At 38.1% G+C, this 26157-nt stretch overlaps 1 protein-coding gene across 1 annotated transcript in view; it reads left to right on the top strand.

The window, feature by feature from the left end:
- Positions 1–3768: 3768 nt before the first annotated feature.
- The window catches only part of UMPS (uridine monophosphate synthetase), a 50698-nt gene continuing 28309 nt past the window's right edge, over positions 3769–26157 (top strand). Inside the window, exons 1-3 of the mRNA XM_061194269.1 lie at positions 3769–3949; positions 20608–20761; positions 22648–23319. Of these exons, the coding sequence (XP_061050252.1) occupies positions 3794–3949; positions 20608–20761; positions 22648–23319 (982 nt within the window). The 5' untranslated portion in view covers positions 3769–3793. The remainder of the gene's footprint in view (positions 3950–20607; positions 20762–22647; positions 23320–26157) is intronic.

The following is a 26157-nucleotide window of genomic DNA, read 5'->3' on the forward strand; positions in this document are numbered from 1 at the left end:
TTACACTACAGTTTTTCTTAACTATTTAAAATCTAGGGATCATTTGAAAATGAATGATTAAACCCAGGTTGGAGTTAGGAAAGATAAGGTTTACCAATTCTCCACTAAGAAAAGGGGAGCTACCACATTAATATCCATTTTCTAAAAACTATAAGGTGCTTAGTTGTTTCATTAATTCTAGAGGATTAAAAACGGCTGAAATTTGTCCATAGCATTAGACGTCTTTAATAGAGAATATTATGCATGTGAGAAATCTATACAAAAATAGTAGAACACAAATATCACAGGCCATATTTTCTATGAAAGACATTTCTTCCTCATTTTCAGTACATGTAGAAGTTAGAGGAGAGGAAAAAACAATTACTCTAAGACAAATTTTCATCTTTAAGGGACATTTATGGAAAGACTGAAATTAATACTCATGGGCTATTGTGTTTCCTGTCAGCCTATTTACTGGGAGATTCTAAAATGTGGTCAGATGTAGTTTTTATTCAAGTGATCAAGATTAACTGTTTATTCAGATAAATGTTATTTCAGACAGTGAGGACGGCTGAGAAAATGGAGGGTGGTAGAAAAGAGTGCAAATAACAATTCTCAGAGTTCCAATCCTGAGGCTTAATTTAAGCAAGCGAATTTGCTAGCCCAGGAATAGCTAGTATAATAGTTCCATCAATGCCTGATTTCCATCAAGAAATGAAGCCACATCCTGGAGTGTTATGGGGACTGTTACTGTGATCTCAAAGACTGTGTTTATGAATTTGAAGTTAACAAAACATACATCTTCTCTTACTAACTTAAGCCATATCTGTCATCTCTGTGTTTGATTTTTTTGACCCTGGTGCTTTTACTTCTGTTTCTGCCAAACTGCGGCCTACTCTATGGGGAAGGTGAGTAAAACTAGTAGTTAGGACAAATGTGAAGACTGTGAAAAAACTAAACCTGTTCTTCAGAATGAGATCCTAGTCAGAGAACAGTAGTGATCAAAGTGCAAACTGTTGGAGAATATGGATATATGTACATCTGTACATGTATATAGTGTATAATATGTATGTATATGTTATTGCTCATATGCAGAAATCTATCCAGTTGAAGACAGCCCAGGTGTGTCAATTTTTCTAGTAGAAAACCATCTAGGGCCATTCAAAACCATTAGGGCTGATAGGTAGAGTTAGATTCTACTCACTGGGGAATTATTTGCTGTCTTTTGAAGTCTACAAAGCCAAATGAACAAAGCTTGAAACATAGTGGGACCATCATATAGGTTATTCCTTTTACCTGGAGTCAGAAGGATCTTTATATTTGAATATTTAACAGTTGGTTTGCAAACTTCACTGGCACCTCTTGGTTTTGAGTGACCCCTCCCCACCAAGTCCTTTGAGAGTTTGGGGTGGGCTTCTCTGGCCATTCAGATAAAGGGCCTTATCCATAAGTGGACAGGTTTCCCCATACGGACCATTATGCATATACATATAAGTACGTACTTCCATCAGGCTTGTAACAATTGATTTAAAATCACTCCACAGTATTGATAAATAGCTCTAGATTTTCAAGGTGCAGAAGAATTCCACAGCCTTAATTATTTCGGTGTCTTGCTGGTCTGCCTTAAGTGTATCTTCTGGGTTTTTGGTTGTCTCATTATTTTTAAATTTTTCTGCAGTTGTTCATTTTGTATGCACACAACGTCGTTTTGTAAAGGTAGGTTGTAAATATTTTATTTGTAAGTCAAAATCACTCATGTGTGATGTTGTAAAGTGATGACCTGCTGTCTTGTTATTATTACTACAGTAAATGTTATAAGTTATGGATGAAACTTCAAAATGTACATCTCAAGTTATGCATTCCTATAAATATACTATACTAAAGATATCATTTCTGGTGGTCTTTTGTTTTCTAATTAAAACTTCTGGTAGAAAGAAAAGAGTAATTTTTTTTTGCTCGTCCTCCAAATATATGAAAGCCTTTGACAAGGTGAAAATATTGCGTTATTATTACATAACACATTTTGCCCAGCATTTGGAAAGAAAGCAACAATTTTGTTGCCTGGAGAAGTATTCAAAGGCATTTCTCTATCCAAAAGTGCCAAATAAGCCTCCCTGTGTGTTGTTAACTTCATTCTGATGTTTTATTTGGCAACTTTGTTAGAAAATTGGCAGGCCATTTGGGATGGATCTCACAAGTTTACACAACATATTGTGGACTCCAGGAATCTGGATTGGACTCTGCAAACATGATCAGGCTTTGAAAGAGTCTGTGTCCGCCACCCAAGTGCAAATGAAAGTGATTCATAGTACACTGTCAATTAGCTAGAGTGTGTGAAAACTAATAAAGGAAAATCTCATTTAAAGTGGAGTGAGGAAGCCCTGAAGGAGGAGCTTTCATGCACACACCAGCACATACCACCCTATGCAGCTTATTTTACATCACTGGGCAGGAAGATGCTTACTTAACTTCCCTAGCATGAGGGTGGAAGATGTTCTCCTTGCACACCAACAATGCAGCCAATAAGAAACTGTCACGACCCTGAACTCTTGATTTCCTCCAATGGACTTTCCTTCAAAGCAGCCCCTCCCAACTTCCCGTTTCTCTGTAAAGTAACATTCCTCGCCTTTGTTCTCCAGACTCGCCTATGTTTTGCCATAGTTTCCATGCCTCAAACGCAATTCCTCTGCCATTCCCAAGTAAAACTCATTTTGTTGGTAAACTAACAGGCCATTTTATTCTTAAGGCTGACAAGTATTTGGGATTGAAGTATTTTGATTAGATTATTTTGCACATAGAAGAAAAATGTTTTAACAGTGGGTTTCTATTTCATCAAGATTTTACTGCATGTATTTGAAATGAGAACTGTCAAAAGCATGGGCTCCTTCACACTGGCTGGTCATCTTGCCTTCAGAGAAAACAGACAAACATAAAAGAACATAGAAACATAGAAATGACTTGAGAATCAATTTGATGAGTAACAATCGTGAGACTTATGGTTTTAAAGGTAATTATCCTTAAAGTATTGCCTTCTACCCACAATGGGAATTTCCTCTACTTTAAGGAATTTATTTGTGAATACAAAATACGCTTAGATTTTCAGATTAGCTGGCATGATTATCCTCCTGGATAACCTTGATACCAAGGTATCAATTCATCTTCTTCTGCTCGCCTCCCTCTCTTCTTCATCTGCTATACATGTATTATGTGCCAAGCACTTGTGCTACTCTAATGGGACTAAACCCACGTCCTCCTCCAGATGCAGACGACAGAAGAGGTAATGAACAATTACCTGCTAAGAGCTTTATAGTCCCATGTGCAAATTGCTATGACACTGACATTTGCCAAATGCCATGAAGTTAATAAAAGAATTGAGCAAAGGTCCCCGTCTTCCAGAACTTACACTCTATTTGGAGAAAGGGGAGGGGAGGGGACAGTGGTGTTTAATAACCGGCAAATATATGCTCGCCCAAGAAGTAGAATTAAGAGGACACTGCGCTATAAAAAGTAGGCAGGATTCATACAAATTCTCTTGAGAGTCTTGACTTTATGATCCTGGAGCCAATCTAACTATTGGGGCTTCAAAGTCCAGCGATCTCACCCACAGGCAGCGTCGGGGTAAAGTTCGCTACCACTGCCCGGAACCGGACCTGAAACCCTGGGCCCTCGCTACCTGGCACCCGGAGCCGAGCGGAGCTCGCTCGCCCAGCCGCCGGAAAAAGGGCCGGAAGAGGCGGGATTTCTCAGGTGACGTCACCGGGCGCCGCGGGTAAGCGGCGGTTTGGAGTTCGGAGTGAACTGGGAGAGCGGGACGATGGCGGCCGATGACGCAGCTTTGGAGTCATTGGTAACGGGTCTGTACGACGTGCAGGCTTTCAAGTTTGGGAACTTCGTGCTGAAGAGCGGGCTCTCTTCCCCCGTGTACATCGATCTACGGGGCATCGTGTCTCGACCCCGTATTCTGAGTCAGGTACCTGCCCAGGAAAGGAAAGAAGAGGGTTGGGTGGCGGGGATGGGGACCAGGAGGTGGGGGAGGGGTGACAGGAGTTGGGCTGTGGGTGAGGGCAAAAGAGCTAAGCAGGCGGGTCGACCCTGCTATCGGCCTGGTGGAGTCTGTTTTGCGAAGCCCAGAGACCAGGAACTGTTAGGCTTTTGAGGACCTAGAGGGCAGCCTGCACTGTGACTCGCTTGCTTTGACACGTGCTCTGCAAGAGAGTCGGGGAAACCCAGTTTGGGGCCTTGTCTTGCACAGAAGTACTTGAAGGAGTTCCGCGTATTTAACCTCGTGAAAATGGGACGGCGGGGGGAGGGGAGGAAAAGGTGTGTGGGGGGAGAATTTGGTAGCTGCTTAAATACTTGGAAGGGCTCTTGCTAGGAAAGGGGGATTCGATTTTGCACTGTGTGGCCAGGAGCAAGAATTAAGGCCAGAGGGTGGACATTTCATGGAGGTAGTTTTTTGGTGAATAAAAGGGAAAACCTTTGTACAAATTAGGGTTTTCTAGCACAAGGCTTCTTAAACTCTGAGTAGATATGAATCACCTGGAATTTTGTTAAAATGCGTACTCTGATTGAGTAGACCTGAGGCAGGGTGGGAGGTTATGCATTTCTCACAAGCTGCCAGCAAAAGCTGCAGACCACAGTGTAAGTAGAAGGGTCTAAATGTGCTGTCTAATAGAGTTTCTACTAGCCGGATGTGAATATTGAGCATTATGAATTTTTAAATTTATAGTCACATGCGACTAGTGGCTACCTTATTGGACAGTGCAGATATAGAACCTTTCAGTTATCACAGAAGTTCTATCTAGAAGACTTATGTAAGTTTTCTCCACCACTAAGGGTTTATGTTCGCCCTTTGTGAACCCCACTCTGATGTTATTATGCAAAGGACTGAAGCACTAGTTGATGTGGGTTAGACTATTCTCACCATCCAGAATCTTGCTATGGTGCATCTCATCAGTGCTGAGAAAGTGAATGACCAGGGATCTTCTTTTGAAAAGTAGGTTTATTTTTGAAGAAATCATCAGTTAACAGATGACTAAAAATTATTTTTTGATACTAGATATTGGGGGGTGTGTGTATGTGTCTGTGATTTTTGGTAGTTAACTCAGAAGGAGTTCAAAGTATTGAGAGAGCTAGATACAACAGAACTCCTTTCATGTCTACTTATTTATGCAAATAGGGTTTCTTATTATTTGCACCCCCAAAAAGCAAAAGAACTTACACTGAACTCTGACTTCCTAGTAGTAAGTAATAGTCAACTACAGTAGATACATAAATTAATTGCCAGGATCAGGTACCATTCATCTCACTAAGAAATGCATTTCCAAAATAATCTGTTTTTATGCTTCTATCAAAATTTGCAGATTATGTTTTAATTAATTTTATGCTTATAACAATTGTAATGATAACAGAATTTTTAACACTTAGAGACATGGTCACAGGAAATTTTTTAAATTTACAATTTAAAATTTCAGTTTACATACATTTTTGTTGTGGAGAAGTATCATAGAATGATCAGTAAAAGTTTTTCAAGCATAGATATATATTGCATTAGAATAAAATTTTGTGGAGACAATGGAATGAAAATATGAGTTCAAAAAAATGTAAAATTTTCCAAGTTCATAATTCAGCATTTTCATTTTTTTTTTTTTTTAAGCAGATGTTGAGTGTCAAATCAGTATAGCATTTGGATCCCATTGTATTCACTTAAAGGAGTGATGTAACAGTTCTAGGATAATATGTTAATTTTTTCAGTACTCTAGAAGTTACATTTTTTGCAGCTTAAAAATATTCATAAATTTTTCAAATCTTTAGAAATACAGGAACAAAAAATTTTGAACACCTCTGATCTAGTTCACTAAGTAACTCTGATTTTCTTCTTTTTTTTTTTTAAAGGATTAGATTGTTTCAGAGTAACTTTTTAAAAATTTTTTTAATTAATTAATTTATTTATTTATGGCTGTGTTGGGTCTTCGTTTCTGTGCGAGGGCTTTCTCTAGTTGCGGGAAGTGGGGGCCACTCTTCATCGCGGTGCGCGGGCCTCTCACTATCGCGGCCTCTCTTGTTGCGGAGCACAGGCTCCAGACGCACAGGCTCAGCAATTGTGGCTCACGAGCCTAGTCGCTCCGCGGCATGTGGTATCTTCCCAGACCAGGGCTCGAACCCGTGTCCCCTGCATTGTCAGGCAGATTCTCAACCACTGCGCCACCAGGGAAGCCCTGATTTTCTTCTTAAAATAAGATGGTGTTGGGTGGGAGTATGCATTCTGGCATTAAAATGTGATGATTTATGTAGAAAAGGATATTATCAACTAGTGCTTCACACAGTAGGCTCTGTATTTATGAGACCTTTTTTTTTTAAAAGTCACCTTTCTTTTTTTTAATTAATTAATTAATTTTTGGCTGCGTTGGGTCTTCGTGTTCGGTCTTCGTTGCTGCGCATAGGCTTTCTCTAGTTGCGGCGAGCGGGGGCTACTCTTTGTTGCGGTGCGCGGGCTTCTCGTGGCGGTGGCTTCTCTTTGTTGCGGAACACAGGCTCTAGGCATGTGGGCTTCAGTAGTTGTGGCACGTGGGCTCAGTAGTTGTGGCTCATGGGCTCTAGAGTGCAGTATCAGTAGTTGTGGTGCATGGGCTTAGTTGCTCCACGAACTTGGGATCTTCCTGGACCATGGCTCAAACCCATGTCCCCTGCATTGGCAGACGGATTCTTAACCACTGCACCACCAGGGAAGTCCTATGAAAACTTTAAGAAAACACTTTGGTATATATTCTTCTGTTGATTTTTTTATTGAGATATAATTGACATATAAAATTATATTAGTTTCAGGTGTACAACGTAGTGACTCTATTTGTATATATTGTGTAATGATTGCCACAGCAAGTCTAGTTAACACGTCTGTGTTCATAGTTACAAATTTTTTTTTCTTGTGCTGAGAACTTTTAAGATCTCTCAGTAACCTTCAAATATGCAATACAGTATTAACTATAGTCACCATGCTGTGTATTACATCCCCATGACTTACTTATTTTATAACTGTAAGTTTGTACCTTTTGAATCCCTTCACCCATTTTGCCTACCCACTACTCTCTGCCTCTAGCAGCCACCAATCTGTTCTCTGTATCTATGACTAGTCTTTTTGTTTGTTTTTGTAAGATTCCACATATAAATGAGATCATGAAGTATTTGTCTTTCTCCGTCTCACTTATTTCACTTAACATAATGCCCTTAAAGTCCATCTACGTTGAGCAAATGTCAATGTTTTACAGTTATCATGGCTGAATAATATTCCATTTTGTGTGTGTGTGTGTGTGTACCACATTTTCTTTATCCACTTGTTCATTCATGGTTGTTTTGCAATTTAGGTTGTTTCCATATCTTGGCTATTGTAAATAATGCTGTAGTGAACATGGGGGTGCAGATATCTTTTCAAGACAGTGTTTTCATTTTTTTCAGATAAATATCCAGATGTGGAATTGCTGGATCACGTGCGAGTTCTGTTTTTAATTTTTCGAGGAACCTCCATACTGTTTTCCACAGTGGCTGCACCAATTAACGTTTTCTCCATCAGTGCACAAGGGTTCCATTTTCTTCACATCCTCACCAACACTTATTATTTCTTTGTTTTTAAAATTAATTAATTAATTAATTTTATTCTTGGCTGCATCGGGTCTTAGTTGTGGCATGTGGGATCTTCATTGTGGCGTGTGAGATCTTCATTGCAGCGTGTGGGCTTCTCTCTAGTTGTGGCATGTGGGTTTTCTCCCTAGTTGTTGCTCACGGGCTCCAGAGCATGTGGGCTCTGTAGTTTGCAGCACACAGGCTCAGTAGTTGTGGCACATGGGCTTAGTTGCCCCGTGGCATGTGGGATCTTAGTTCCCCGACCAGGCATCGAATCCGCATCCCCTGCATTAGAAGGCGGATTCTTTACCATTGGACCACCGGGGAGGTCCTTGTACTTACTATTTCTTGCTCTTTTAGATAATAGCCATTTGGAAAGGTGTGAAGTGATATAACATTGTGGTTTTGATGTGCATTTCCCTGATGATTAGTGATATTGAGCATCTTTTCATATGCCTGTTGGCCATTTGTATCGATATGTCTTCTTTGGAAAAATGTCTATTCAGATCTTCTGCCCATTTTTTAATCAGATCTTTTTTTTGTTATTGAGCTGTGTGGGTTCTTTACATATTTTGGATACTAACCCCTTTTTGGACATACAATTTGCAAATAATCTTCTGCAATTCAGAAGGTTACCTTTTTTTGTTACTAATGGCTTCCTTGGCTGTGTGGAAACTTTAGTTTGATGTGGTCTCATTTGTTTATTTTTGCTTTTGTTGCCATTGCCTTTGAAGTTAGATCCAAAGAAATATCACTAAGAGTGATGTCAAGGAGCTTACTACCTATGTTTTATTTTAGGAGTTTTATGGTTTCAGGTCTTACATTCAAATCTACTCCATTTTGAGTTAATTTTTGTGTATGGTGTAATATAGTGGTCCAGTTTCATTCTTTTGCATGTGGCTGTCCAGTTTTACGAACACTATTTTATTGAAGAGACCATCCTTTCCCATTGTGTATTCTTGGCTCCTTTGTCATAAATTAATTGAACGTATGTGCTTGGTTTTATTTTTAGGGTTTATTCTCTATTCTGTTCCATTGATCTATTTGTTTGTTTTTATGCCAGTACCATTCTGTTTATAGTTTGAAGTCAGGGTGTGTGATGCCTCTAGCTTTATTTTTCTTTCTCAAGATCGCTTTGGCTATTTGGGATCTTTTGTGGTACCAAAGAAATTTTAGGGTTGTTTGTTCTATTTCTGTGAAAAGTGTCTTTGGAATTTTGATAGGGATTGCATTGAATCTGCAGATTGCTTTGGATAGTATGGACATTTTTACAATATTAATTCTTCCAATATATGATTATGGAATATCTTCATTTATTTGTGTCATCTCAATTTTGTTCATCAGTGTCTTATAGTTTTTAGTGTACAGGTCTTTGACCTCCTTGGTTAAATTTATTCTTAGGTATTTTGTTCTTTTTGAGGCAATTGTGTATGGCATTGTTTTCTTAATTTCTCTTTCTGATGGTTTGTTGTTAGTGTATAAAAGCACAACAGATTTTTGTATATTGATTTTGTACCTTGCAACTTTACTGAATTTGTTTATTACTTCTAACAGTTTTTTGGTGAACTCTTTATGGTTTTCTAAATGTAAAATCATGTTGTTGCCCACTTAGTTACTTCTTCCTTTCCAGTATGGATGCCTTTTATTTCTTATTCCTGCCTAATTGCTCTGGCTAGGACTTCCAATATTATGTTGAGTAAAAATGGCAAGAATGGGCATCTTTGTCATGTTTCTGATCTTAAGGAAATAGCTTTCAGCTTTTCGCCATTGAGTATGATGATTAGCTGTGGGCCTGTCATATATGGCCTTTATTATCTTGAGGTGCGTTTCATCTCTACCTTTTGTTCAGTCTTTATCATAAATGGTTGTTGAATTTTGTCAAATGCTTTTTCTGTACCTACTGAGATGATCATATGATTTTTATCCTTCGTTTTGTTAATGTGGTGTATCACATTGATTTGTGGATGTTGAACCATCTTTGTATTGCCTGGGATAAATCCCACTTGATCATAGCTTATTGTTCTTGTAATGTATTGTTGAATTTGGTTTGCTAATATTTTGTTGAAGGTTTGTGCCTCTAAATTCATCAGCAGTATTGGCCTGTACTTTTTTTGTTGTGTCCTTATCTGGTTTTGGTATCAGTGTAATGCTGGCCTTGTAAAATGAGTTTGGGAACATTCCCTCCTCTTTAATTTTTTGGAAGAGTTTGAGGAGGATAGGTATTAAATCTTTTTTGAATGTTTGGTAAAATTCAACAATGAAGCCATGTGGTCCTGGACTTTGTTGTTGTGAGTTGTTTTTTCTTGTTTTTTTTGTTTGTTTATTACTGATTCATTCTCCTTACTAGTAATCGGTTTATTCATATTTTCTATTCATGATTCAGTCTTAGAAGAGTGTATGTTTCTAGGAACTTACCTATTTCTTCCAGGTTATTTAATTTGTTGATGTATAGTTGTTCATAGTAATCTCTTATGAGCCTTTGTATTTCTTTGGTATCTGGTGTATGTTCTCTTTCATTTCTGATTTTATTTATTTGAGTGCTCTCTTTTTTTCTTGGTGACTCTAGCTAAAGGTTTATCAATTTTATCTTTTCAAAGACCCAGCTCTTAGTTTCATTATTTTTTTAATTGTTTTTTTAATAGTCTCTATTTCATTTATTTCCACTCTGATCTTTATTATTTCCTTCTTTCTATTAACTTTGGGCTTCATTTGTTCTTTTTGTGCTTTGTTTGGGTATAAAGTTAGGTCGTTTATTTGAGATTTTTCTTATTTCTTGAGGTAGGCCTGTATCATTATAAACTTCCCTTTTATAACTGCTTTTGTGGCATCCAATAGATTTTGGTATGTTTTGCTTTGATTTTCATTTGTCTTAAGGGTTTTTTTGAAATTTCTCCTTTGATTTCTTCATTGACCCACAGGTTGTTCAATAGCATAGTGTTTAATCTTCACATATTTGAGATTTTTCTTGTTTTCTTTCTGTATTTCCAGTTTCATGCCATTGTGGTCAGAAAGATACTTGATATGATTTCAGTCTTAAATTTCTTGAGACTTGTTTTGTGGTCTAGCATATGATATATCTTGGAGAATGTTCCATATACACTTGAGAAGAATGTGTATTCTGCTTTTGGATGGAATGTTCTCTATGCATTTATTAGGTTCATCTGGTCTAGAGTATTCTTGGTTGGAAGTGTTTTCCTTTGAGCACTTTGAATATATCATGCCACTTCCTTCTGGCCTGCAAAGTTTTTGCTGAGAAGTCTGCTGATAGTCTTATGGGGGGGGATTCTCTTGTATATAACAAGTTGTTTTTCTCTTGCCACTTTTAAGATTCTCTCCTTGTCTTCAACTTTTGACATTTTAATTATGTGTCTTGGTTCAGGTTTCTTTGGGTTCATCTTCTTTGGAACACTCTGGACTTCCTGAATCTTCAGGAAATTTTCATTCATTCCTTCCTTTTTTTTTTAAATTGTGTTCCTTTTTTTTTTTTTTAATATTAGAGTATAGTTGATTAACAATGTTGTGTTAGTTTCAGGTGTGCAGCATAGTGATTCAGTTATACATATACATGTATCTATTGTTTTTCAAATTCTTTTCCCATTTAGGTTATTACAGAATATTGAGCATAATTCCCTGTGCTATACAATAGGACCTTGTTGGTTATCTATTTTAAATATAGTAGTGTGTATATGTCAATTCCAAACTCCCAGTTATCCCTCCCTGCCCCCACCACCTTTCCCTTTGATAACCATAAGTTTGTTTTTTAAGTCTAGGAGTCTATTTCTGTTTTGTAAATAAGTTCATTTGTGTCATTTCTTTTTAGATTCCGCATATAAGGGATATCATATGATATTTGTCTTTCTCTGTCTAACTTACTTCACTTAGTGTGATAATCTCCAGGTCCATCCATGTTGCTGCAAATGGCATTATTTCATTCTTTTTAATGGCTGATTAATATTCCATTGTATTTATATACCACATCTTTTTTATCCAGTCATGTATTGATGGGCATTTAGGTTGCTTCCATGTCTTGGATATTGTGAACAGCACGGCAGTGAACATTGGGGTGCATGTATCCTTTTGAACCATGGTTTTTTCCAGTTATCTGCCCAGGAGTGGGATTGTTGGATCATATAGTAGCTCTATTTTTAGTTTTTTAAGGAACATCCATACTGTTCTCCATAGTGGCAGTACCAGTTTGTGTTCCCACCAACAGTGTAGGAGGGTTCCCTTTTCTGCAAGCCCTGTCCAGCATTTATTGTTTGTAAACTTTTTGATGATGGCCATTCTGACTGGTGTGGGTGGTACCTCATTGTAGTTTCGATTTGCATTTCTCTAATACTTAGCGATGTTGAGCATCTTTTCATGTGCCTCTTGGCCATCTGTATGTCTGTCTTCTTTGGAGAAATGTCTATTTAGGTCTTCTGCCCATTTTTTGATTGGGTTGTTTGTTTTTTTGATATGGAGCTGCATGAGCTGTTTGTAAATTTTGGAGATTAATTCACTGCCAGTCTCATCGTTTGCAAATATTTTCTCCCATTCTGTGGGTTGTCTTTTCGTTTTGTTTATGGTTTCCTTTGCTGTGCAAAAGTTTTTAAGTTTAATTAGGTCCCATTTGTTTATTTTTTATTTTATTTCCATTACTCTAGGAAACGGATTGAAAAAGATACTGCTGCAGTTTATTTCAAAGAGTGTCCTGCCTATGTACTCCTCTAAGAGTTTTATAGTATCTGGTCTTACATTTAGGTGTTTAATCCATTTTGAGTTTATTTTTGTATATGGTGTTAAAGAATGTTCTAATATTCTTTTACATAGCTGTCCAGTTTTCCCAGCACCACTTATTGAAGAGACTGTGTTTTCTCCATTTTATAGTCTTGCCTCCTTTGTCATAGATTAATTGACCATAGGTGTATGGGTTTATTTCTGGGCTTTCTATCCTGTTCCACTGATTTATATTTCTGTTTTTGTGCCAGTACCATAGTGTTTTGATGACTGTAGCTTTGTAGTATAATCTGAAGTCAGGGAGCCTGATTCCTCCATCTCTGTTTTTCTTTCTCGAGATTCCTTTGGCTATTTGGGATCTTTTGTGTCTCCATACAAATTAAAAATTTTTCTGTTCTAGTTCTGTGAAAAATGCCATTGGTAGTTTGATAGGGGTTGCATTGAATCTGTAGATTGCCTTGGGTAGTATATCATTTTGACAATATTGAGTCTTCCAATCCAAGAACACGGTATATCTTTCCATCTGTTTGGGTCATCTCTGATTTCTTTCATCAGTGTCTTATAGTTTTCAGAGTCGAGGTCTTTTGTCTCCTCAGGTAAGTTTATTCCTGGGTATTTTATTCTTTTTGATGTGCTGGCAAATGGGATTGTTTCCTTAATTTCTCTTTCTGATCTTCTGTTGTTAGTGTATAGAGATGCAAGAGACTTCTGTGTATTAATTTTGTATCCTGCAACTTTACCAAATTTATTGATGAGCTCTAATAGTTTTCTGGTAGCATCTTTAGGATTTTCTATGTATAGTATCATGCCATCTGCAAACAGTGAGTATTTTATTTCTTCTTTTCCTATTTGGATTCCTTTTATATCTTTTTCTTCTCTGATTGCCATTGTTAGGACTTCCAAAACTGTTGAATGAAAGTGGCAAGAGTGGACATCCTTGTCTCATTCCTGATCTTAGAGAGATGCTTTCACCTTTTCACCATTGAGTATGATAGCTGTAGGTTTGTCATATATGGCTTTTATTATGTTGAGGTATGTTCCCTCTATGCCCACTTTTTGGAGAGTTTTTATCATAAATGGGTTCAGTTTTGTTAAAAAGCTTTTTCTGCATCTATTGAGATGATCATGTGATTTTTTTTTTCTTTGATTTGTTGATGTGGTATATCATGCTGATTGACTTATGGATACTGAAAAATCTTTGCATCCCTGGGATAAATCCCACTTGATCGTGGCGTATGATCCTTTTAATGTATTGTTGGATTTAGTTTGCTAGTATTTTGTTGAGGAGTTTTGCATATATGTCCTTCAGTGATATTGGCCTGTAATTTTCTTTTTTTGTGGTATCTTTGTCTGATTTTGGTAACAGGGTGATCGTGGCCTCATAGAATGCGCTTGGGAGTGTTCCTTCCTCTGCAATTTTTTGGAAGAGTTTCAGAAGGATAGGTGTTAAGTCTTCTTTAAATTTGATAGAATTCTACTGTGAAGCCATGTCGTCGTGGACTTTTGTTCGTTGGGAGGTTTTTCTGTTTCTTTATTTATTTATTTATTTTTGGCTGCATTGGGTCTTCGTCGCTGTGCGTGGGCTTTCTGTAGTTGTGGCAAGTGGGGGCTACTCTTTGTTGCGGTGCACGGGCTTCTCATTGCAGTGGCTTCTTTTGTTGCAGAGCACAGGCTCTAGGCATGCGGGCTTCAGTAGTTGTGGCACGCGGGCTCAGCAGTTGTAGCTCCTGGGTCTAGAGTGCAGGTTCAGTAGTTGTGGTGCACAGGCTTAGTTGCTCTGCAGCATGTGGGATCTTCCTGGACCAGGGATCAAACCTGTGTCCCTTGCATTTGCAGGTGGATTCTTAACCACTCTGCCACCAGGGCAGTCCCTGCTGGGAGTTTTTTAATCACAGTTTCAATTTCAGTACTTGTGATTTGTCTGTTCATATTTTCTATTTCTTCCTGGTTCAGTCTTCGGAGAGTGTACCTTTTTAAGAATTTGTCCATTTCATCTAGGTTGTCCATTTTATTGGCATATAGTTGCTTGTAGTAGTCTCCTGTGGTCGTTTGTATTTCTGTGGTATCCGTTGTAATTTTTTCTTTTTTTATTTCTAAGTTTATTGATTTGAGCCCACTCCCTTTTTCTTGATGAGTCTTTCTAAAGGTTTATCCGTTTTGTTTATCTTTTCAAAGAACGGGATTTTAATTTCTTTCATCTTTTCTATTGTTTTCTTCATCTCTGTTTCATTTATTTCTGCTCTGATCTTTGTGACTTCTTTACTTCTACTAATTTTGGGTTTTGTTTGTTCATCTTTCTGTAGTTGCTTTAGGTGTAAGGTTAGGTCGTTTATTTGAGATGTTTGTTTCCTGAGGTAAGATTGTATTACTATAAATTTCTCTCTTAGAACTCTTTTGCTGCATCCCATAGATTTTGGATTGTCATGCTTTCGTTTTCACTTCTCTAGTTAATTTTTGATTTCCTCTTTGATTTTTTTCAATGATCCATTGGTTGTTTAGTACCATATTGTTTAGCCTCCACTTGTTTCCGTTTTTTACAGTTTTTTTTCTTGTTGATTTCTAATCTCATAGTGTTGTGATCAGAAAAGATGCTTGATATGATTTCAGTTTTCTTAAACTTACTGAGGCTTGCTTTGTGGCCCAGCATGTGATGAATCCTGGAGAATGTTCTCTGTGCAGTTGGGAAGAATGTGTAGTCTGCTGCTTTTGGATGGAATGTTCTGTAAGTATCAATTAAGACCATCTGGTCTAATGTGTCATTTAAGACCTGTGTTTCCTTATTGATTTTCTGTCTGGATGATCCGTTCATTGATGTAAGTGGGGTGTTAAAGTCCTTCACTATTATTGTGTGACTGTCGATTTCTTCTCTTATGGATGATAGCATTTGCCTTATATATTGAGGTGCACTTACGTTGGGTGCATATTTATTTACAATTTTTCTATCTACTTCAACTGATACCTTGATCGTTATGCAGTGTCCTTCTTTGTGTCTTGTGACAGACTTTATTTTATTTATTTTTAACATCTTTACAGTCTTTATTTTAAAGTCTATTTTGTCTGACATGAGTATTGCTACTCCAGCTTTCTTTTGATTTCTGTTTGCATGGAATACCTTTTTCCGTCCCCTCACTTTCAGTCTGTATGTGTCCCTAGTTGTGAAGTGGGTCTCTTGTAGACAGCATATGTACTAGTCTTGTTTTTGTATCTATTCAACCAGACTGTGTCTTTTGATTGGAGCGTTTAATCCATTTACATTTAAGGTAATTGTTGATATGTATGTTCTTATTGCCATTTTGTTAATTGGTTTGGATTTGTTTTTGTAAATCTTTTTTCTTCCCTTCCTCTTTTGTTCTCTTCTCTTGTGATTTGAAGTTTATCTTTAGTATTGTGTTTGGATTTCTATTTCTTTTTTGTATGTGTATCTATTGTAGATTTTTGGTTTGCCATTACCATGAGGTTTTGATATAGCAGTCTATATATATACAAGATTGTTTTAAGTTGCTGGTCTCTTAATTTCAAATGAATTTCCAATATCCTGCATTTGTACTCTCCTCCTCTCACAGTTGCTGGTTTTGAGGTCATATTTGTGTGTGGATGATTTCCTACCTTTACTGTGTGTTTGCCTTTACTGGTGAGCTTTTCTATTCATAATTTTCTTATTTCTAGTTGTGGCCTTTTCTTTTCTGCCTAGAGAAGTTCCTTTAGCATACGTTGCAAAGCTGGTCTGATTGTGCTGAATTCTCTTAGGTTTTGCTTGTCTGTAAAAATTTTGCTTTCTCCATCGAATCTGAATGAGAGCCTTGCTGGGTAGTGTATTCTTGGTTGTATGTTCTTCCCTTTTATCACTTTAAATTTATCATGCCGCTCCCTTCTGGTCTGCAGTTTCTGCTGAGAAATCAGCTGATAACCTTGTGGGGATTCCCTTGTATGTTATTTGTTGCTTTTCCCTCATTGCTTTTAATATTTTTTCTTTGTTTTTAATTTTTATCAGTTTTATTACCATGTGTATCGTCATGTTCCTCTTTGGGTTTATCCTGCCTGGGACTCTCTGTGCATTCTGGACTTGGGTGACTGTTTCCTTTCCCATATTATGGAAGTTTTCAGCTATTATCTCTTCAAATACTTTCTCAGGACCTTTCTCTCTTCTCCTTCTGGTAGCCCTGTAATGCGAATGTTGGTGTGTTTAATGTTGTCCCAGAGGTCTCTTAGACTGTCCTCATTTCTTTTAATTCTTTTTTCTTTATTCTGTTCCACAGCCATGATTTCCATCATTCTGTATTCCAGCTCATTTATCTGTTCTTCTGCCTCCATTATTCTGCTATTGATTCCTTCTAGTGTAGTTTTCATTTCAGTTATTGTATTGTTCATCTTTTTTTGTTTGTTCTTTAGTTCTTCTAGGTCTTTGTTAAACGTTTCTTGTATCGTCTCCATCTGTGCCTACATTCTTTTTCTGAAATCTTGGATCATCTTTACTGTCATTACTCTGAGTTCTTTTTCAAGTAGATTGTCTGTCTCCATTTCACTTGGTTGTTCTTCTGGGGTTTTATCTTGTTTCTTCATGTGGGACATATTCCTCTACCGTATCATTTTGCCTAACTTTCTTTGATTGCAGTTTCTGCAGGCTGCAGGGTTGTAGTTCTTCTTACTTCTGCTGTCTGCCCCCTGGTGGATGAGGCTGTCTAAAAGGCTTGTGCAGGCTTCCTGGTGGGAGGGACTGGTTCCTGCCCACTGGTGGGTGGAGCTGGGACTTGTCCCTCTGGGGGGCAGGGCCACGTCAGGGGATGTGTTTTGCAGGCAGCTGTTTGCTCAGGAAGACTTTAAGCAGCCTTTCTGCTGATGGGTGTGACTGTGTTCCCACCCTGTTGGTTGTTTGGCCTGAAGCATGCCAGCTCTGGAGCCTACCGGCTGTTGAGTGGGGCCAGGTCTTGGTGAGAGAATGGCATCCTCCAGGAGGGCTCATGCCAATGAGTACTCCCCAGAACTACCACCGCCAGTGTCTTTGTCCCCACAGTGAGCCACAGCTGCCTCCCCCACCTCCGTAGGAGACCCTCCAGTACCATCAAGTAGGTCTGGCCCAGCCTCTTATGAGGTTACTGCTTTATTTCCTGGGTCCTGGTCACATGAGACCTTTTGTGTGCCCTCCAAGAGTGGAGTTTCTATTTCCCCCAGTCCTGTGGAATTCTTGTGATCAAAGCTTGCTTGCCTTCAAAGCCAGATTCTCTGGGGGCTCCTCCTCCCATTGCCAGACCTCCAGGCTGGGGATCCTGATGTGGGGCTCAGAACTTTCACTCATGTGGGAGAACTTCTGTGGTATAATTATTTTCCAGTTTGTGGGTCACCTGCCCAGCGGGTATGGGTTTTGATTTTATTGCGATTGCACCCCTCCTACCTTCTCATTGTGGCTTCTTCTTTGTCTTTGGGTGTAGAATATCTTTTTTGGTAGGTTCCAGCATTTTTTTGTCTATGGTTGGTCAGCAGTTAGTTGTGATTTTGGTGTTTTTGTAAGAAGAGGTGAGCTCAAGTCCTTCTCCTCTGCCATCTTGTCTCTGCCCCCCAGTCATTATTTCTTCAAATAAGTTTTCTGCCCCTTTTTTTCCTCTCTTCTGGGACTCTTCTAATCTATAATGTGAATGTTATTCTCAATATTTTTCCCTAGGTCCTCTAGGCTATTTTTGCTTTTTAAAATGCTGGTGTTTTGTTCTGTTTATTGCAGCTCTGTTAGGGTGAGTTCCACTGCCCTGTCTTCCAGATTACTGATCTTTTCTTCTGCTTCATCTTGTCTGCTGTTGAACCCCTCTAGTTTATTTTTCAGATCAGTTATTGTATTCTTCAGCTCTTTGACTTGTCTTTGGTACGTTTTTATATTTTCTGTCTCTTTGTTGAAGTTCTGTGTTCATCCATTCTTTTTCCTATTTTGGTGAGCATCTTTAAGACCATTACTTTGAGTTCTTTATCAGGTAAATTACTTATCTGTGTTTCATTAAGGTTTTTTCTTGGGGTTTTATCTTTTGCTTTCGTTTGGAGCGTATACCTGTTTTCTCATTTTGCTTGACTCTGTGTTTCTATGTGTTAGGTGATACAGTTATCTCTTCCAGTCTTGAAGGGGTGGCCCTGTTTGGGAAATGAACCTTACTGTTTAACCTTGCTCTAGTTCTTGGTTGTTTCTCAAACTGTGTCTTTGATTGTTTCACACCTGTGGGACCCAGAAATGCAATCCCCCCTAGCAACGAGAGCACACACTCAAGTGGTGTCCCCTATTTGGGCTACATGTACCCGCTGGCTTTGGTGTGCATCCACACCACTGGTGTGGCTGCAGGATCAGTGGAGGGTGGGGGGACAGGCTGCAGCAGAAGCATGGGGAAGTGGTGTATTCACCCACTGCCTCTGGTGGGGCTGGGGCTGTGGTGTAGGGAGGGGCAGGCAGTAGGAGGTTAGAAAGAGAGTGTAAAAATGGTGCCTGCCAGTGGCTTCATACCTGGAGAGAGCCCCAACAGAGCCCCTCTGGCAGACACTTTAAGATTAGCAAGTGAATTTACTTCACATATGATCTAGGCTTTTTTCAGACTGCAGCTTTTGTGCTGGGTCCCAGGGTGAGTGAGTCTGCACACAAGTCATTTAAGAGCAGATCTCTATTCCCTACATCTATATGGTTTTCCTGGATCCAAGCCCTGTTGGTTTTCAAAGCCAGGTGTTTTGAGTGCTCATCTCTCTGGTGTAGGTCCCAAGGGTTGGGGTGACTGATGTGGAGCATCAGGGAGAAGTTCCGTATTTGTGAGATCCCTCCTGGTTATGGGTTGCTGAAGTAGTGATGGAGTTTTTGCGAGACTGTGTCTCTAACTCTCCTACCCATCTCCATGTGCCCTTTTATCCTTTGTTGTGGAGTAGCTTGTTCAGCTAGTTCTCAGGTTCTTCTTAGAGGAATTGTTCTTAATGTAGTTGTAGATTTGTTGTGTCCATGGGAGGAGGGGAGTTCAGGATCTTCTTACTCCACTATCTTGAACCACCTTCCCACTTGTTTATTTTTGGTTTTATTTCTTTGCTTTTGGTGTCAAATCCAAAAAAATCATGGTTAAGACCATTGTCAAGGAACTTACCACCTGTTTTCTTCTAGGAGGTTTATGGTTTCAGGTCTTACATTCAAGTCATTAATCCGTTTTGAGTTAATTTTTGTGTATGGTGTAAGATGTAGTCTAGTGTTCCCAAAACCATTTTGTTGAAGAGACTGTCCTTTTCCCTTTGTGTATTCTTAGCTCCTTTGATGTAAATTAATTGAACATATATGTGTAGGTTTACTTCTGGGCGCTCTATTCTGTTCTGTTGACCTGTGTGTCTGTATCTATGCCAATACCATAGTGTTTTGACTACTATTACTTTGTAATATAGTTTGAAATCAGGGAGTATGATACCTCCAGCTTGGTTTTTCTTTCTCAAGATTGTTTTGGCTATCCAGGGTCTTTTGTGGTTCCATACAAATTTTAGGATTGTTTGTTCCATTTCTGTGAAAAGTGCCATTGTAATTTTTTAGAAATTTCATTGAATCTGTATATTGCTTTTAGTATGGACATTTTAACAGTTTAATTTTTCTGATGCATAACCATGGAATATTTTTCCATTTACTTATGCCATCTTCAGTTTGTTTGTTTGTTTGTTTTTTAAATCAATGTCTTATGTTTTTAGTGTACAGGTCTTTCACTTCCTTGGTTAAATTTATTTGTAAGTGTTTTATTCTTTTTTTTTTTTTTTTGGCTGTGGTGTGTGGCATGTGGGATCCTAGTTCTCTGACCAGGGATTGAACCCGTGCCCCCTGCAGTGGAAGCACGGTGTCTTAACCACTGGACTGCCAGGGAAGTCCCTGTTTTATTCTTTTTAATGCAATTGTTTTCTTAATTTCTCTTGTGAAACTTCTTAATTGAAGGCTTCTGTTGGGAAAATAAAACTAGCAGGTGATAGGTTTAGACATGACAAGCATAATGAATTACTAAGGAAAACTGTGAAGCCGAGGGGTCATCCTTAGTCTTCAGGGTGAACATCATAGCCTTTCCTAACACATTCCATGTTGCCCTTGGAGCAGCCCTGAGTCTAGCTAAGTAGGTTAATTCTTCTGTTTTTATATTTATATTTGTAAACTGGGATTTGTGGAGAGGATAATCTAACAAAAAGGCATTTATATTTTTCTGATCAGGTTTAAGACTCTCCCTTGCTGGGTTGTTACTGTTTTTATGTTGTTACATGATTTATACACCACTTAAAGTAGTAATAATAATAATTGGTTTATGTGTTGTTTTTTTACAGGTTGCAGACATTTTATTCCAAACTGCCCAAAATGCAGGGATCAATTTTGATACTGTGTGTGGAGTACCTTATACAGCTTTACCATTGGCCACGGTTATCTGTTCAACCAACCAAATTCCAATGCTTATTAGAAGGAAAGAAACAAAGGATTATGGTAAAGTAAAAATAGTATAAGCTTTAAGTTGATATGTAACCTGATACTTTTAGAATTTGTTCTTCTAGGCACTGATGTTCATAGTCACCTTGAATATTCTTCATAGGGCCTTTAAGTTGTTATGGCCTGTGGAATTTGTTAACTGTAGTTATAAATCGCCTCCCTTTCCTTTAGAGTCTAGGGGTGAAATGCTTTGTATTAATTAGGCAATGAAAAAAAGTGCTTTTTTTGTGCACCAAATTTATGAAACCCAACATTTTTACCAGTGCTTCCCTCATCAGAAGAATGTTCTAAGAGCACTTACTTTCCCAGTGTATTTAAATTGCATGAATAAAATTAATCTCTTAAAGCAATGTAAGGGAATTCCCTGGCAGTCCAGTGGTTAGGACTCTGCACTTCCACTGCAGGGGGCCCAGGTTCGATCCCTGGTTGGGGAAATAAGATCCCACAAGCCGTCCAGGGTGGCCAAAAAAAAAAAAAAAAAGGCAATGTAAATGCCACATGAAATTCTAAATGGAGATTTTTTTATGGGTTCATGGCAGTAGGTTATCAGGTGGGTGTTTTAAACGTGGGCTGCTTTAAAACTAAATCAATCAAAGTATTGGAACTGACTTCATATTTGATGATCTTAAGAATTAATGATTTTTTTTCGTGTTGTTTTATGTTGGTGTGATACTGTTTTTGTTACTTATTTTTGAAGAGTCCTTTTTACAGATGTGTTCTAAAAATTTTATGATGAAATCATATGATGTCTGGGATTTGCATCTAAAAATTATGGTGGGGGAGGGTGGTGTTGGAGTTATAGTTAAAACAAGGTTGCCCATGAGTTGTTAAGTGGTGAGGTGCTGTATTTGTGGAGGTTTGTTATACTATTTTGTGTAGTTGTGTTTGAAATTCTCCATTATAAAAAAATTAGACAAATATTTTTGCCACTTAGTGGCACAGTGTTTATCTATATGAATCCCTGCCATAAGACTACTGTTTCTATTTCCTTATTATGTATCTTCAAAAATATTTCTTAGAATAAGATCATTAATTTAAAAATATACCTATAAGTACTCGCAGTCTTATGTTCTCATCTAAGGTGATTCAGTTAAACTTGCCGATTCTGCAAGGGAAGGAAAGGAGTTGGGGAAAGGGCAAAGACAGTACCTATGGAAAGTTCAGAAAGTAGGTAAAATTGCCACTATATCTATTCTGTTTCAAAATAAGATAAATTTGGTAGTGGAAAATATAAAAATGAATCTCTAAACCATGAGTCTGTAGTCTACAGCCTGAGTATTTACAGTTTGTAGATTATCTGAAAATAGTCTGTGATAGGGGTTGGAGTGGGGAAGTGTGTTTAGTCACATTACATTACATAGCTCATAACGCTGTGGTGATTGACCTCGATGGTTGTCCAATATTTTCCCTCCTGCATTTATGTGCTCAGAAGGCCAGTTGTTTGGCTGATATTGAATAAAGAAATTGTTAATGGAAAAAGGAATGATTTCATTGATGATATTGGGCTATTCTTTGTTTCATAACTTTCATTGACCTAGGTGATCTTGCCTTAATAAAACCTGTATTTGAAATTTTGATCATAAACACATTAAATGATGTTTTACACTGTTAAATAATTTGCTAGTTTTACTAAAACTGTTCTGTATATGTAACTTTGACAATTTTGAAATACATAGGCATTGAACAGAACAGTAATTGTGGCACATTGAAGATTCATTAGGAATTTTAAAAATAAAGTAGTTCCAAAGTAGATTATCAGAAAATATAATTTAGATTATCCCCCTCTTCATAAATACATGCCAAATTTATACTGCAAGATACATCTTGAGTTGGCTGAAATATATAACTTCAAAACAGAGTCAACATAATTTTTTCTTTTCTAGGTACTAAGCATCTTGTAGAAGGGGCTGTTAATCCAGGAGAAACCTGTTTGATCATTGAAGATGTTGTCACCAGTGGATCTAGTGTTTTGGAAACTGTTGAGGTTCTTCAGAAGGAGGGCTTGAAGGTCACTGATGCCATAGTGCTGCTGGACAGAGAGCAAGGAGGAAAGGACAAGTTGCAGGCGCATGGGATTCATCTCCACTCAGTGTGTACATTGTCCAAAATGCTGGAGATCCTTGAGCAACAGAAAAAAATTGATGCTGAGATGGTCGAGAGAGTGAAGAGATTTATTCAGGAGAATGTTTTTGTGGCAGCTAATCACAATGGTTCTCTCCCTTCTGTAAAGAAAGGACCCAAAGAACTAAGCTTTGGTGCACGTGCAGAGCTGCCCGGGATCCACCCAGTTGCATCAAAGCTTCTCAGGCTTATGCAAAAGAAGGAGACCAATCTGTGCCTGTCTGCTGATATTTCAGAGTCCAGAGAGCTGTTGCAGCTAGCAGATGCTTTAGGACCCAGAATCTGCATGCTCAAAACTCATGTAGATATTTTGAATGATTTTACTCTGGATGTAATGAAGGAGTTAACCATTCTGGCAAAACGCCATGAGTTTCTAATATTTGAAGACCGGAAATTTGCAGATATAGGAAACACAGTAAAAAAGCAGTATGAAGGTAAGTATTATTCAGAAACCAACAAGAATCACAAATCCAGCTTAAACTGGCTGAAGAACAGAAGGAAATGTATTGGCTCACATGACAAAGTCCAGCTGTAGAAAAGCCTGTCAAGCGTGCTTGGCTCTAGGAGCTCAAGTGATGTCTTTTGGCCTTGCTTTCTCTCCAAGTCTCAGCTCTGCTTTCTTCTCTCTTGACTTCTTTCTCAGGTAGGCACACTCCTCATACCTGCCCCAGACCAATCACTCAGACCTGGGGTATAGAATACCTTTATTAGCTCACCTGGGTAATATACCCTGCTCCTGGTGATGTGAGGCTATTTTTTTAAAAATTTTTATTGCAGTATAGTTGCTTTACAATGTTGTGTTAGTTTCTATCGTACAGCAAAGTGAATCAGCTATACGTATGCATATATCCTCTCTTTTTTTGGATTTCCTTCTCATTTAGGTCACTGCAGAGCACTGAGTAGAGATCCCTGAGCTAAACAGTAGGTTCTCATTAGTTATCTATCATAGTATCAATAGTATATATATGTCAATCCCTATCTCCCAATTCATCCCCCCCGCAACTTGGTGTCCGTACGTTTGTTCTCTACGTCTGTCTCTATTTCTGCTTTGCAAATAAGGTCATCTATACCATTTTTCTAGATTCCACATATATACGTTAATATACAATATTTGTTTTTCTCTTTCTGACTTATATGACAGTCTTAGGTCCATCCACATCTCTACAAATGACCCAATTTCGTTCCTTTTTATGGCTGAGTAATATTCCACTGTATATATTTACCACATTTTCTTTATCCATTCCTCTGTTGATGGACATTTAGGTTGCTTCCATGTCCTGGCTATTGTAAATAGTGCTGCAATGAACATGGGGGTACATGTGTGTTTTTGAATCATGGTTTTCTCTGGCTACATGCCCAGTAGTTGGATTGTGGGTCACATGGTAGTTCTAGTTTTAGTTTTTTAAGGAACGTCCATACTGTTCTCCGTAGTGGCTGTATCAATTTACATTCCCACGAACAGTGCAAGAGGGTTCCCTTTCCTCCACACCCTCTCCAGCATTTATTGTTTGTAGATATTTTAATGATGGCCATTCTGACTGGTGTGAGGTGATACCTCATTGTAGTTTTGATTTGCATTTCTCTAATAATTAGTGATGTTGAGCAGCTTTTTCTGCATCAATTGAGATGATTATGTGGCTTTTATTCTTCAGTTTGTTAATATGGTGTATCACATTGATTGATTTGCATATATTGAAGAATCCTTGCATCCCTGGGATAAATTCCATTTGATCATGGTGTATGATCCTTTTAATGTGTTGGATTCGGTTTGCTAGTATTTTGTTAAGGATTTTTGCGTCTATGTTCATCAGTGATATTGGCCTGTGATTTTCTTTTTTTGTGATATCTTTGTTTGGTTTTGGTATCAGGGTGATGGTGGCCTCGTACAGTGAGTTTGGGAGTGTTCCTCCCTCTGCAGTTTTTTGGAAGAATTTGAGAAGGATAGGTGTTAGCTCTTCTCTAAATGTTTACTAGAATTCGCCTGTGAAGCCATCTGGTCCTGGACTTTTGTTTGTTGGAAGATTTTTATTCAGAGTTTCAATTTCATTACTTGTGATTGGTGTGTTCATATTTTCTATTTCTTCCTGGTTCAGTCTTGGAAGGTTGTACTTTTCTAAGAATTTGTCCATTTATTCCAGGTTGTCCATTTTATTGCCATATAGTTGCTTGTAGCAGTCTCTTATGATCCTTTGTATTTCTGCAGTGTCAGTTATAACTTCTTTTTCATTTCCAATTTTGTTGATTTGAGTCTTCTCCCTTTATTTCTTGATGAGTCTGGCTAAAGGTTTATCAATTTTGTTTATCTTCTCAAAGTACCAGCTTTTAGTTTTATTGATCTCTGCTGTTGTTTTCTTCATTTCTATTTATTTCTGCTCTGATCTTTATGATTTCTTTCCTTCTGCTAACTTTGGGGGGTTTTTGTTGTTCTTCTTTCTCTAGTTGCTTTATGTATAAGGTTAGGTTGTTTATTTGAGATTTTTCTTGTTTCTTGAGGTAGGGTTGTATTGCTGTAAACTTCCCTTTTAGAACTGCTTTTGTTGCATCCCATAGGTTTTGGGTCATCGTGTTTTCTTTGTCATTTGTTTCTAGGTATTTTTTGATTTCTTCAGTGATCTCTTGGTTATTTAGTAGCCTATTGCTTAGCCTCCATGTGTTTGTGTTTTTTACAGTTTGTTTACTGTAATTGCTTTCTAATCTCATAGTGTTGTGGTTGGAAAGTTGCTTGATACGATTTCAATTTCTTACATTTACTGAGGCTTGATTTGTGACCCAAGATGTGATCTATCCTGGAGAATGTTCCGTGTGCACTTGAGAAGAAGGTATATTCCGCTGCTTTCAGATGGAATGTCCTGTAAATATCGGTTAAGTGTATCTGGTCTAACGTGTCATTTAAGGCTTTTGTTTCCTTCCTAGTTTTTTGTCTGGATGATCTGTCCATTGGTGTAAGTGGGGTGTTAAATTCCCCCACTATTATTGTGTTATTGTCGATTTCCCCTTTCATGGCTGTGAGCATTTGCCTTATGTATTGAGGTGCTCCTGTGTTGGGTGCATAAATATTTACAGTTGTTATGTCTTTGTCTTTTAGGGTTGATCCCTTGATCATTGTGAGGCTATTTATGTAAACTTCTTGAACCCCAAGGTATAGTTAGGGGTAATTTCCCTAAAGAAAATGGCTGTGCTTATGCCAGAAGAAAGGGACATGGGTTCTAGGCAGGCAAAGATGACAGATGTTGGCCCTGCAGAACACAATGAGTTCTGAATATTCAAAGAAT

Source organism: Eubalaena glacialis, chromosome 6 (genome assembly GCF_028564815.1).
Source record: "Eubalaena glacialis isolate mEubGla1 chromosome 6, mEubGla1.1.hap2.+ XY, whole genome shotgun sequence".
Lineage (NCBI taxonomy): Eukaryota > Metazoa > Chordata > Mammalia > Artiodactyla > Balaenidae > Eubalaena > Eubalaena glacialis.